Here is a 14,412-nt window from a genome sequence, read left to right on the forward strand (position 1 = left end):
CTTTCAGCCCTGGCAGTAATTATGAAATAGCTTTTTTTGTCTGTGTGTGAAGATGGGAAGGGAAAAAGCCATGCTTTATAAAGAGCCAACAAAGGGGAGGAGACCCTAAAATTCACCTGGAAGTTTAAGTTGATGGCTACTAATTTATGGCTTTTTGTAATATAGTCAAAAACCGAGGAGGAAGTGCCAAATTCTGTGGGGCTGGAGGACCACACTTGCCACACAGTTCTGTATCTTTGGGACGGAGATACAGAACAATGAAGGCGAGAACAAGCCATGTCAAGAACAGTTTCTTCTCTAGAGCAATTTCGGCCTTAAATAGAAAGTCTGGACTTAGAAGTCATCCTATTTTTACTTGACATTTCGTATTGTATTGCTTAATTAATGTTTTGTGGTTATTTTAAATTTATGCGGAGTGCCTTATCTGAGTGGATGGAGCAGCCGAGTAATTTCGTTGTTCCCGTTGGGGGGGGGGCAATGACAATAAAGATTATCTTATTTTAGATGCCAGAACTTAGGAGGATGTGCCCCATGGTTTTTCTTCAAAAGGAAGGAAACTCCGCTCTCTGCTAATGGCCAGGGAACCACGGGTGAGGGGGAGGTTGCACATTCAGCCTTCCAGGAAGAACATCATGGCAGTTTGAAGGTGAGCCTGGACCCCTCCAACTGGCCAGAGAAGGAACAGCTGCAGGAAGCTTACCCCCAACCCCCTGCCATCTCAATTGTTCTGTAAGGAATCACACTCTGGCCCCCGCCCATCAGCCCAAGGACTAAATTGGATGAGTTTGAAGTTTGTCTTTTGCTAGCTGCCTGGAGGACCACTTGATCCAATGGGGGAGGGTGGGGTGAAAATCTTCTAAATAAATCAGCAAACGTAGTGGCACTGCTGCCAAGAGGGGCAGGGAGAATGTCATGGCAATATGGAAGAGAGCCTGGACCCCTCCAACTGGCCAGAGAAGGAACAGCTGCAGGCAACTTGCTCCCTGCCCTTCCACCCCCAGCTCCAACAACTGGCAGTTGTCTTTGGACTGTAAGGCTGCAAGGAATCACATTCTGGTGCCCATCCAGCAGGCAAAGGATGAATGGTTGCTCAGTTGGGCGAGTTTGTCCAAGACTTGCACAATCTCATAGTTTATTTATATCACCAGAAGAACAATCAAGATAGGAGAACAGTTCTTTTTCTTGAATCATTTTTTGGTGAGCAAATAGATGTGGGAATATTATAAATGTTCTGCAGCACAGTACATTTCCTGTTTTAGAATGAGATGGTTCTCATTTTGACTGTAGGTCACCTCCCCCCCCCCCGCCAAGCACCGGTTTCCTGGGTTCACCTGAATCAGATGGAGGCAGCCCTGGATTGCTGTGGGTCAGGTGAGGTGACCTAGAGCACGGGTGTCAAACACAAGGTCCGGGGGCCTAATCCGGCCCGCCAGACCTTGTCATGTGGCCCGCGTAGCCGCCGCCAATAGCCACTGACAGTAGTTCTGGTGCCTGCGATTGGCCGAGGGTCAAAACCGGGGGTGGGGCTGCAGGCGGAGGCCGGGCGCTGGAGCCGCGCTGACGGCCTTGGCCAGGGAATTTCAATTTTGAATGAGGCTGAGGGAGGCGGTGGCACAGTGGCCAGACGGGGAAGTGAGATGCAGGAGGAGGAGGAGGAAGCCCGCTGAGGAGGTAGGAAAGCCCTACAGGCGCCGCCGGCAAAGTTGGTGCCGGGACGGAGCAGCGCTGGATTTTTTTTGGGCGGGCTTTGCTGTTGTCTCTGAGAGCGAGTGAGGCGGCACTGGGGAGCCGCCGCCCGCCGCTTCCCTTCCTCTCCTCAGCTGCATCCGGGAGGTGGGCAAGCGAGGGGGCGAAAGGGACGCGGAGTGAGCCTGAGGGGGAAGTAGGCGAAGCGCAACAGCCGCTCTCTTGATGGAGCCGGGTTTCTCTTCCCTCTTCCCCTGTTTTCTCCTCATAGACACTCGGGAGGGTGCCTGGCTTTTGCTCTGCCCCCCACCCCCGAGCCGCCCTTTGGCTTCTCAGTTCCGGCGGAGCTGCTCCCTGGGGGGAGGCCGGGAGGGAGGCGGCGGCGGCGGCACGGGTTCCTGCTCTTCCTGCTCTGCTGCCGCCTCCTCTCAGCCCCTCGTGATGTAGGGCTCCAGATGGAGTCGCCTCGCGGTTTGAGTAGGTGGGAGGGGATTTTTTTTGGGGGGGGGAGGTTTTCAAGCCTCCTCTGCCTGCAGTCCCGGTAGGGAGAGGCGGCGGCGAAGATGACAACAGCGCGGGTGGGGGGAAGAGCAGCTCTGAGGCAAAGATGCACGTCCGCTGGGGCTGCCGCCGCCTTCCTCCTAGGGAAATCTGCTGCCCTCCCTCAGCGCGAGGGGAAGGGACTCTGGCGCTGAGGAGGGAGGATGCAAAAGCAAAGCAGGGAGTTGGCGCTGCACTGCATGTTCCTGCCCCTCTCCAAAGCATGGGGTGGGTTGCAGCGTGTGGCATCCTGCCTAGCGGGGTTTGGGTGTGCGCAGGGCGGGAGAGGGAAGCCCTCTTTCCATCTGCAGGTTTTTAATCCCAGCAGTGGCTTTCTCCTTCCTGCTGAAGGTTTAGTTGAGCCCCCCCACCCGGAAGCCGTCGAACCCCACCTTTTGTTCAAATTTCCCTCGTTTACATCCCCTCCCACACACGCGCCACGATGCAGGAATGTGATCCGCGTGGGGGCGGGAATGAGCTTACATTATTACAAAAAACAGTAATAATTGAATGCAGTGACAATAATTTATGATAATAAAGAGTGGACATATAGTCCTACAGACACAACCGGCCCTTTGAGGGTGACCAAACTGCTGATGCGGCCCCCGATGAATTTGAGTTTGACACCCCTGTCCTAGAGTGATCCAGGACTGTCAGAGGGTGGGGTGTTGGACAACCAGAGGCAGGAAGAAAGAGAGGTTGGGTAGCAAGAAGGAGAAGCAATGAAAAGGCCCAGGAGGAGAGAAGATGGAGATACTGGGCTGACTGTATCTTCCCAGGATAAGTTAGGGGTGGGGTGCCTTTGGCTGCAGGGTGCAAGCTGCTCCTTCTCAAAGTGGCTTTCCCACCTGATCTCTCCTGCTGCCTGCAGCAGAACCCACACAAACTTCCTTCCCTACATGGAAGCCACTTGCTAAGAAACAGCACTCTCTAGATGGCATTTTCGGCTCTCTGGATTCTATGAAATAAGTGAACTCCAAAACCCCACTTTATTATTTAAAGCAATCTTTATTGTTGAAGTGTTACCAGGCAGCGGGATTATTATTATTATTAATCCAATTCAGCCTTTTAAAAGAGATCCTTCATTTGGGATTTGTTGAGTGCAGTGTCACATTTCAAGATGTTCCAGAAGCTCAGTTTACTCTTCCATCCCGCTTCTTTCCAGTTAGGCATATTCTTTCTTTCTTTCTTTGATGCACAACGTCCACACAGGCTGAAAGCCGGCTCATTTATTTATTTACTGGTTTATTGGGAACATTTTCCTGTAAGAAACAATTAAAAGGCTATTGCAATATTCTTTACTTATCCCCTCAACCTTTTCATCTTTCCCTTCCTTGGCTTTTGGATTTTGTGGCAGCAAAATAGCTATTTAATCCAGCTAAGTCATGTTAAAGGCTCTGAGACAGCCCTAGAATTGGTAAACTGGGACTTCCGGTTGACAGCGTGGCCATCACAGTCGGAGGTCTGTTTGGCGGAGCGGACCTCGGCACGTCAGAGATGGGGGAAACCACTCCAGCGCAGTGGACCCCCTAAAGAACCCCAAATAGAGCGTTTGGGGGACATGGTCGTCCAGCAGGCGCAGAAAGCGGGCTCCCCCCTCCCTGGTAAGGCTCTCTTTTGAGCCCCTGAGAGCGAGGGGGGTCGGAGCTGCAGCACATCGGACAAAGACGCTTCCTCTGACGGCACAAAGCTGTGAGACTGAGTGGCACCAGCGGTCAATTATTCCAAAGTAATTTCTAAATTCAAGGACTGTACCATGAGTAATGCGATTTATTGGATTAAAATTTGAAGAATTTGGCCACGGGAAAGAGATCTAAAAATGAAAGTCGATCTCCCCCACTGAGAGAGCTGAGAAGCAGTTACGTTTCGCGAAGCCGGAAAGATGTTTAGAACTTTTTAAATTTCCAAAGATTGGACTTAAATCCTCCCCTTGAGGCAGGGTAAAGGGGGGAATAGTTGCATTTAATCAAAATCCCTGTAAAGTTTTATTTTGGACTGGGGAAATCCACCTTTTACGCTGGAATCGGCATCCTGGATGGATCAGCGAGATACCAATATGATGTCACAATAGAAAGGAATTTGTTTACTTCTTAAAGACTGTGACCTGCTAGCAGTGAGGAGAATAGAAATGATTTGACAGCTAAGAATAAGACCTGTAACTGTTCTCTTCATAAATGGTTACAAGGGTATAAAGTAACTAAGAGGAATTTATAATGATACTTTGCAGCCAGTTTGGACACAATTTTTGTTTAAGTTTGGAGACATAAACTGCACCATTTCCTGTTTTCCAACCTTGGCTGCGCCCGTGAAATTTGGAACTTGAAAAATGCCAACAGACAAAACAACACCTGTCTTTCAAGAGGAAGTCTTAAAATTGTTATGGGAAATCAGAAGCGAGGTACAACAGAACAGATTACAGATTGAAAGGATGAACCAATTTTTTGTGGAAAAGGAAAAACGAATGGATATCCCCGAAAGGAAAGGAAAGGAAAAGAAAGTTGAACATTTAACTGTTGTGGACAATGTAAATGTTTTTAAAGAAGAAATGGAAGGAAAAGATCAAGTTGTGGTAAAAACCTACCAAGATCCAGCATGGAACATTGTTCTCTCAGTGAGAGAGGGAGAACAGGATCCATATGTGGGACAGAATCCAAGGGGAATAGAAATCAATAGCATGAGCCGAGAGACCAAAATAAGTTACCAAGAGCCATTAAGGAATCTTGCTCCCTCACAGATGAGAGAGCAAGACCCTTTTTTGAGGTAGAAATTAGTAAGAGGATTGGAAAATGTTAACATCAGAGGTTGGCAATTTGCAGAATCTAGAGAAATAGGGGGCACCAGGGGGAAAGAAGGAAGCGTGGGTATTAAATGTGTTAGATTGGGAGTGGGATGACAAAGGAAAATGGATATTTTCTTTCTGATAGGTAAAGATTGTTTGAAACTGGGCTGCTTTATGGAACTTGCTGAATTGACTGGGAGACTCTGAGACCAGGGGAGGAGGGGGTAGAAGTAGATAACAAAAGGTTTAAATGCTATTAGGTAAAATGATGAAATGTTTAAATTTATGGATATTTTTGGGAAGTAGCTTTAGGCTAGGGGGGTGAAATAGAAGATAATGTTGTTTGAAATAATTATAGGTCAGGAATAAATGTTGAAATTGATAATGAAGAGAAAAGTGATAATGAAATTGATAATGAAGAGATAATTTATAAGTTTTGAAAATGGTTTAAGATATATTTATGAAAATTGCTAAAGATGAGTTTAGAATGGAATCAGGGAGGGGGGATCTCAGGAAGTCAGTATAACAATGTTAAGTAAAGTAGACAAGGTATTTGTATTGTTGTTTTTTATTGTTCTTTTATTGTTTTTCTTTTTATAGTTTGTGTTTGCATGTTGTGTTTTGTTATATGTTTTATTATAAAAGGAATTTAAAAATTTTGGGGGGGGGAAATAGAATGGGTAAACTGTAGATTGTATAGCCCAATGCCCTATATCGGGAGAAGAGGGCTCAGAATCAGGCTGGATGAGAACAGGGACAAACAGGTGCTGCACCTGGCATTTGTGTCTCTCTCTTCCCCCCACCCCCAGTTCAGCTACCAATATTGAGCAAGTGGTTAGAAAATCTGTTCTGGGGTGGATGGAACTGTGAGTTTCAGTTCTCTTAGTTTCTCATTTTCCCAGGTTTAAATTCAGCTCTCCACACTTCTGCAGCAATTTTAAAAACACACTTTTTTTAAAAAAAAAATCCTGATAAAAACCTGTCAGCATTTTTGTGTGAATTTCTATTAATAAACACATTTTTGTATGCCTAATGTACACATTTTTGTAGAACAACCTGCCCTTAGGTATGCCCATTTTATAGTGCATTTTGATCACACAATCTGGCTGGAGAGTCTTGATTAAAATGTAGAGGTTATTGAGACATTTAAAGAGGCTTGATATATGTTCTTGTGCGCCACCCCAATCTCTGAGTGATGCAAGATTCCCGGGGTTCCAGGTGCTTACCTAGGCTTCGTGTTTCCTTTGGAACGAGGCACAGCAGAGAGTGTGTTTTCTTTATGATACTGTATATAGTTTATTTACAGATATATACAACCTGAGCCTATGATAGAGGGGTTCGCAGCATTAACACCCTAATAGGTTCATTTCTCCCATAACTGCAGTCTTGGATTCAAGCAGAAATCAAACATTGCTCTGACTCTCTCTCCAGCTTGCTCCTTTTTTTCTAGTTCACATTCCTGCACTCTCTGATCTCAGCTCTGACTTTGTCTTTCTAACTACTACAAGTTGAGTGAGGGCCCCCATCAATTTGCCACCTCGCACAGAGCCCCTTTCCTTTGTTCCCCTTAATGGCTCATCCCCCAGGCGATCACCTCATCAGGAAGGTAGCCTGGGTTATATTTTAACACTTACTTGATCCAGGGGTTATAACGGTCTTGGCATACAGCCTACTCTCCCCTCCCTCCAAACTCATAACACTATTGTTGAGCTAACAATATTGCCTCTTTCCCCCCAAACTGCGACACCCATGTGTGATTTTTCACTCATATTTATTGTTCCTTTTCCTCTCCCGCCTGCTGCCACAATTAGCCTTTGTGGCTTCTGATTACTGCATTTTCTGAGTGATCACCAGCCAGCTGGGGAACTATACAATGAAACAGGATGAAATCACAGTGCAATCATTTGTCAACGTGATGACGTCACTGGAGGACAAACAAAACTAATTGGCAATGCTTTTTGGAGCAACACCGCCCAAATTGTGGACACTTTTGCCTTGAGTAATCAATTGCTCACATCTGGGCAGATCTACACTCATGGTTAACATTAAGGAAGGATTAAGGAATGCTTTTCATAACGTAATGGTCACATTACATTTTGCTTGTAACATTAATAATGTGCTATTCAAATGTGACACCAAAGAGTGCTGCAGAGAAACCAGGAACCAGCAGTAATGGAAACTGCATTGTTATGGAGGAAACAAGGTAGGAACGTTTTTAATTCATCAGTGTGCCCTGTGACATTTTAGAAAGGTACATCTAATATTGTTCTAATAACGTTTAAAAGGTCAGTGTAGATCCAGCCCTGCTTTCATATTGGTAGCCAATATACAGCTCTCAGCCATATCTGTACTGATGACCATGTGGGCTAGCTAAGGAAATTACAATACCTTTTCTTCCTTTTACCTTCCCACATGCATTGGCCCAGTCGTCTACTAGGATGGGGGAAACCAGTTCAGCAAACTTTGGCAGTGGACACGCAGATGAGCAACCTGGAAGGGTTTGTTGATAGGGGTCCTTCATAGTGTGATTCCGAAAATACATTTCAACGGTTTGCTCTCTGGTTTGCAGAACCAAAAAAGAAGAAGGAAAATGTAGCATAAATTAAATTATAACAATATGAGGAGAGCTATTCAGGAATGAAATGAAAAGGCCTTGACAGCCACAATTATTCGAGAACAACTAAACCCAGAGTCTGTAATACCACATGGGCAAAAGCAGATCTCAAGTCTTGACCTGGGCAATGTATGGCAATGTATGGCAATTACGTAAAAACTCTCAGTTATTACAATAGTCTGGGCTTAAACTAAATGGGTTTTGGGGGGTACCCAGCTATTAAGATCCTTATAGAAATACATTTTCAGCTCCTGCTCTCCCCAGCTTCCGAAGTGAGGTGAGCGAGATGTGCATGGATAGCTCAGTTGGTTAGAGCCTTAGCTTCCAAGTATCCCGTTGTTCGCGGGAAACCCCCGGATTTTAATCTGTTTCCCACTGTTCTCCCGAATGGAGAAAAATCCCGGAAATCCCCCGGATTTGCTACCTGCCAGGGAGCCTCCATTTTGGGTGCCACTCTTCCCATGTGTGGGCACCGGAAATCGGACAGAGCGGCACCAGAAGTTGCTTCTACGCATGCCCGGCGGTCATCTTGGTGGTGGCCGCATGGCGACGGCCGTCACCAAGATGGCCACCACCATGCAGCCACCACCAAGATGGCTGCCGGGCATGCGTAGAAGCGACTTCCGGTGCTGCTCTACCTGATTTCCGGTGTCCACATATGGGAAGAGCGGCCCCAGAAGTTGCTTCTACGCAACTTCCGGTGCCGCGCCCCTGCTGATCCCGCATTTTTCAGTGGGAGACTTGGCAGGTATGGTTAGAGCATGGTGCTGATAAAGCCAAAGTTGCAGGTTCGAACCCCATATGGGACAGCTGCATATTTCTGCATTGCAGGGGGTTGGACTAGATGATCCTCAGTGTCCCTTCGAACTCTACAATTCTATGCTTCTCTGACAGGCCCTTTTTGGCTGAGATGCCCTGACATTGACACACACTCCTAAGGACTCTTGTTTGGTGCTGAGCTTGGTTGCTGATATTTTAGGCTATGCTTATTTATCTATATTGCTGTCCATGTTTTAACCACATTAGTCACTAAGAGATTTAAAAATAAATAAATTTAAAAAGCTAGGTAGACAAAACGCCATTGTGATTTTTGGCCCTACCTTTAAGCTTCATGCATTTTGGGGGAACTGTCCATGCATGGATGTAATTTAAGAATTTGAATGCACACATATTCACCCCCCCTCCCAAATTTGCAACGGAAAAAGTTGCAATTGTTGAGGAAACAATAGAATACTTGCCCGTTATCTTCTTGATACAGTTCAAAAAACTGGCAAGCTGCATATGGTGGCAGCTTTTCGTTGTAGATATTGAGTGCCATCTGCAAGGCACCAAGTGTAGTGTCGTGCTGTGAAAAATAAACCCAAACATACATCTGTAAAGTATTGTGAATGAAGGTAGCTTCTAAAGGTAACTATTGGTGATATTGCTACGGTAATTTGAAACCTTTTTATTAATTGCTAGATGCAGAACACTGTTCAGCAAACTTGAGAATGTGTAGCATATCTTCTTCCTTCACCCATTCTCCATCTCTCTCTCTCTCTCTCACACACACACACACACGCACACACACACACACACAGAGAGAATCTAGACACATATTAAAAAGTTGTGAAAATCCTTTTTTTAAAAGTTTGAAAAATATATAGAATTTGCCACAGCTCACCATCACCATCTAGTGTCACATTTGTATAATGCACTTTACAGCACACTTAAAACGATTAATTTGAAGCTGTATACTGTAGCTCAGGCATGTCCAACAGGTAGATCGTGATCTACCGGTAGATCACTGGATGTCTGCAGTAGATCACTGGTAGATCATTGGCTCCCCCCAAAGAAGCTGAACAATTGTGGCTCCCCTAAGAAAAACTCAACATTTTACCTCCTCCCTGAAAAAACTCAACTTTGACCTGAACCCCAAAAAGGGGGGTAGATCACTGCCAGTTTTTAACTCTGTGAGTAGATCACAGTTTCTTGGGAGTTGGCCACCCCTGCTCTAGCTGAATCCACAGAGACAGAGAGATAGGCCCATTTTCTCATTTCCAGCTTCTGACAAGCACATTTGGTCTTAGGCTTGCTAGAGAGTGAATAGGATCTCGGGGTTTTAAACATCAAAGCCAATTTGATGCAGTGCTGAATCCTGCACAGACTTAAACTGCTTAATGCTTTAATCTTATACCCACGTACCTGGGAGCAAGGCCCATTGAACTCAATGGGATTTGCTTCAGAGTGGGCTTGTCTAGGATTACACTGTAAATTCCAATTGAGATTGATCAGCCTAACTATGACCACAACTTCAATCAAAGTTTTTGGGAGAAATATACTTACTGCAGAATAGACTAGCATTTTCCTCTTTTCTGAACCTTTGGCAGCCCTGGAGAGTTTTTCTAGAATATTTTTCACGAGGAGACCTTAGTATAAATGAGATAGTGTTGATATTGATTGTTGGGGGGGGGGATTGCAAAATTACTAAACCTACAGTCTGAATCTCACTGATCTGGCAGTAAGCCCATTGAATTTAAAGAGGAATGACCTTTTGAGTAGTCAAAGTTAGGATTGTGCTGTAATGTGTGAGGTTTCTATATAGGATAGCATAGAAAGGAGCAAAATAAATAAATAATTGATTCAATATCATAAAGAATGGCAATAATATCCTAGCCAATTATGCAATCTCCACCAATTAACAAGGGCACCACCAAAATTGGCATGGGTCTCTCTATAACCAGGCCTTTGGATGATTAAACATTCTATGTCCTTTATAATGTGTTTTCAGGGGGGGGTTATATTGGTTTGTTTTTGTTGTATTATGTATTTTGTGTTGTTGCTTTGTATTTTCTTGTTGTGAGCTGCCTTGCGCTCTTTGGATGAAGGGCAGTGTACAAGTTTAATCAATTAATACTTGTTATTCATTGGTCAACAGGAGGGTCAAGCAGATGTTTAAAAGCACATTCCTATACATGTCTACTCAAGAAGTAAGTCCCATTGAGATCTGTGGACTCACTCCCAGGTAAGTGCATACAGGGATGCAGCCTGTTTCTCTAAATTGAAATAAACAGAATTTATCAGTACAGTACTTAACTCCAAGTCTGATGTGTTTTATAGCTTTGAATTAAAAACTGTCAATAGTTACTAGAATAGTTTTGCTAGATTGTCTTCCTGTTGCCTCTTTCTATTTGAAATGAAAAATCGCCAAGAGCGGCAGCTATGTCCTTATAGCATGGGATACAAGCACTCAAAATGATATAATTCCAAATCCAATCATCTATCACTGATAGCATGCAATTAGTAAGTGCCCTGGGTGAGTTGTGAGTCCAATACTGATGCTATTTTCAACTGCGATTCTCATTGGAAAATAGTTATGCCCAGAGATCATGATAATTCAGTGTGTACTTAAATGGACTCTCTACAACTCACACGGACCCTGGTGCTCAAATCCAGCTGCAAATGTAAAGTTTAGTAAGTTTAATTCCAGCCCTTATATCCCAGCAAGATGATTAAGATCATTTAGAGGACCACTGCTAACGGTCCCTTACATTACAGAAACTCAACTGGGCTCAACTAGAAGTCAGGGCATTTATCAAAGCTGGTCCAATGCTGACTCAGAAGGCACCCTCACTTTTGAGTTTCAGGCTTCTCATGAAGATCTTTTAATGCTGACAGGTCTTTGTAGCTGTTTAATTTTTATTTTTAGCCGGTCACCTTAGCGATTATCTGCATTTTTAATTTTTTTTAAAATGGTGTTCATGTTTCAATGCGGTACACCAGCCGGATATTTTAGGATAAGGGCATATAGAAATACTTTTATATACAACCCCCCCCCCAAAAAAACCCCAATAAGATGCGACTTGAAATTTCCCATTTCAAGAAAATTATATATCAAATGTAAACAATCGCAGACTGTTTAGTTTTCATCACTACAACATATTTATCTTTCCTGAGCCAACTACAGATTTAGAAAAAAAATGATAATGAGATACTTAGAAATAAATACATTTACTGCAGCATCACGAGTGTGCTGAAATAATATAAACACAAGTACTGCAATGCAGCTAAGGCAAAGCTAGAAGTAAGGGGCATGATCCAGCCAAAGGTAAGCACTTTAGGAATCTAGGAACGCAGCCAATAATTTGAATTAGGAGGCCACGTGAAATGTCAGTGCAGTGATGGGAACGCTCGTCTAATACAGTGAGATGAAATTCAGGTCAAGCAACACCTGAGCGTTTCCTTCCGTGCCTCAGGTTGTGTGGGCGTTGGATACTACATCATAACCATGTTGTTTGCATTGAGGTATTATCAGCTTGCACAATCTACTGGGCATATAGGTGATGGATCCGCAAAACTGGGAAAGCTGTTTCCAAGTTCCAAATGGTTTGTTTTAGCTGCAGTTAAAAGACACTTAATAATTTGCCCATTCAGTTGTTTTAAAAACTTCCAGGCTTTCTAAAAACTGCAATGCATTCTATGGGGGTGCCCCAGGGCTTGCCTTGGAAGGTGCATCCGGTGCAGAATATGGTAGTTAGGATGCTAACTGGGGCAACTTGTACAGGAGTGGTTCACCAGGTGGGGCGGAGCCACAGCAATAACTTCCCGGCAGCAGTGACACAGTGCCAGTTTGATGCTGGGTCCCTGGTGGGAGTGCCAGTTTGTCTCTCTGCTGGTGCACCACACAGCCCAAACGTTGTTGCTGACTCTTTTGTGTGTGTGTGTGTGTGTGTGTGTGAATATTTTCTTGAAAATTTTCTTTAAAAGGTTTCAATGATAAAGAAATAAAGCAATACAAAGAAAAAGAGAAGAAGAAAAATAAATAGACACAAAAATGTGTAGAAAAGTATATATGAATATATACGAAAAAATACCCTAACCCATACATTCTTGTTACTGCTAGGAGGTTATTGCTGTGTCCCCGCCTCACCAGGTGAGCAGCTGTTGGACCTATCATCAGCACATAACACCTGTGCTGAGGGATCTACACTGAGGGATCTACCATGGTACTGGGCCAGGTTTAATGTTTTCGTACTGGTCCTTAACAGCCGGGACCAGGATACCTGAGAGATTGCTTTATCCTATATATGTTAGTGTTGCAGGAGATGCTTCTTGCATTTGGAGTGGAGTGCAACAACATCTGGGGGGGGGGCACCAGTTAGCCACCCCTGTCCAGAGCCTGCATCCTTCAACTGGAGAGGCAAGGATGAGTTGTAAGCCCAGCAAACTCCACAATAAAACAGCAGAAACAAAATGAACATGTGCCCCCCAATATACTGCTCCCTCAATTAAGATTCTCCCTCACGGATTAAAATTGGCTTGCACTGATCAACCCACTAAGACTTTTTTTGTTTGTTAATTAAGTTATATATATCGATTAAGCAGTTACATCAATTAAGAGCATCCAAGCCCTAAGGCAGTGATGGCGAACCTATGACACGCGTGTCAAACATGACACACAGAGCCCTCACTGCTGGCACGCGCCCCTTCGGCCCATTCATGCTGTTTTTGTTGTTTTCCCCCCATTTGTTCTCCCGCTCCTCCTACAGCTTGTCTCCGCTTTTGTTGTTGCTGGTAGCCAGAGATTGGTTTTTAACCCTTTCTGTGCTGTTTTTCTGGTGCTTTGGCAGACTATGATTGGGTGTAACAGCGTTCGTTTTTTAACCTGTTCTGTGCTGGGGTTTTTTTGTGCTTTGGCAGACTATGTCAGTGCTGCGTGTTAGTTCTAGCGAAAAGTATTATTTGTCATTTATTTCTGTTATCTTTCCCCCCAAAAAGTGCAGCAGCTTTGGGCCACCCCCCCCCAAAAAGCAAAACAACTTTTGCACCCCCAAAAAACAACTCCAAAACTTTGGTCAGCAGCTCCCCCCAAAAAGCTCAACAACTTTGGGCACTTTGTGATAAATAAGGGTTTTTTGGTTTGGTTTGGTTAAATAATTAGTTTTTGGTTTATTAAATACAGTTATATATTACAATTATACATTTTTGTTATTTAAACTATAAATATCGTGAAATTATGGTTTTTTTATCGAAGTGACACACCACCTGAGTTATGCTTGTTTTTTTGGTGAATTTTGACACACCAAGCTCAAAAGGTTGCCCATCACTGCCCTAAGGCTTGTCTTGCTTCAGCTACAGTGTGCTGCACAGCAAGAGAAGTCAATGACAGTGCCTCAATGAAAGGGCCTTGTTTACCTCCTTGCAGCCGCGCCTTCTCTTCTCTTTTGTAAATCCCAAAGAACGACGACAAGGATAACACGGTCAGCTCAGCTAGTTTTGCCCTTACCTCTTTAGTAGCCCACACAGGAAGTGTCAAATTGTGAACAGACTGCAATAGAAAGAAGCACATTACTCTTATTTTTGAAATACCTCCCTTTGCAGCTCCATTTTTATTGCCATGTTGGGCTGTTGTTTCTTTTTTTGGGGTGTGTGTGTGTATTGTTTCAGGAAGTGCAAATTCCGTAAATTCAGATTAAAATGCAGACTGAACTATTTTCTCACCCATCCCTAACCTCAGGGCTCCGGCCATCAATGTCACACTTGGATTTGCTTTCTGACTCTGGCAGGATCCCAGGATCCCTCTAAGTAGTAAATCACAGTATGGATTCTACCTTGCTCTCCTGCACACAAAAACCATACCACAAAAAACTGTTGCAAACTACATGGTTGATATAGTCCAGGGGTCAGCAAACTTTTTCAACAGGGGGGCAGTCCACTGTCCCTCAGACCTTGTGGGGGGCCGGACTATATTTTGAAGGGGGGAAAAAAGAACGAATTTCTATGTCCCACAAATAACCCAGAGATGCATTTTAAA

General features: G+C 44.2%; 1 protein-coding gene across 2 annotated transcripts in view; it reads right to left on the reverse strand.

Annotated features, from left to right (window-relative positions):
- Positions 1-3,214: 3,214 nt before the first annotated feature.
- Positions 3,215-14,412, reverse strand: part of LOC118091969 (prostatic acid phosphatase) — a 32,419-nt gene continuing 21,221 nt past the window's right edge. Inside the window, exons 7-11 of one of the 2 annotated variants that reach the window (XM_035129625.3) lie at positions 13,794-13,926; positions 9,945-10,027; positions 8,858-8,964; positions 7,410-7,563; positions 3,215-3,488 (exon numbers count right to left, since the gene is read on the reverse strand). In XM_035129625.3, the coding sequence (XP_034985516.3) occupies positions 3,456-3,488; positions 7,410-7,563; positions 8,858-8,964; positions 9,945-10,027; positions 13,794-13,926 (510 nt within the window). In that variant the 3' untranslated portion in view covers positions 3,215-3,455. Of the gene's footprint in view, positions 3,489-7,393; positions 7,564-8,857; positions 8,965-9,944; positions 10,028-13,793; positions 13,927-14,412 lie in introns of both variants that reach the window. The other variant, XM_035129624.3, reaches the window with a different exon arrangement.

This window comes from Zootoca vivipara, chromosome 11, assembly GCF_965207765.1.
Source record: "Zootoca vivipara chromosome 11, rZooViv2.hap1.1, whole genome shotgun sequence".
NCBI lineage: Eukaryota > Metazoa > Chordata > Lepidosauria > Squamata > Lacertidae > Zootoca > Zootoca vivipara.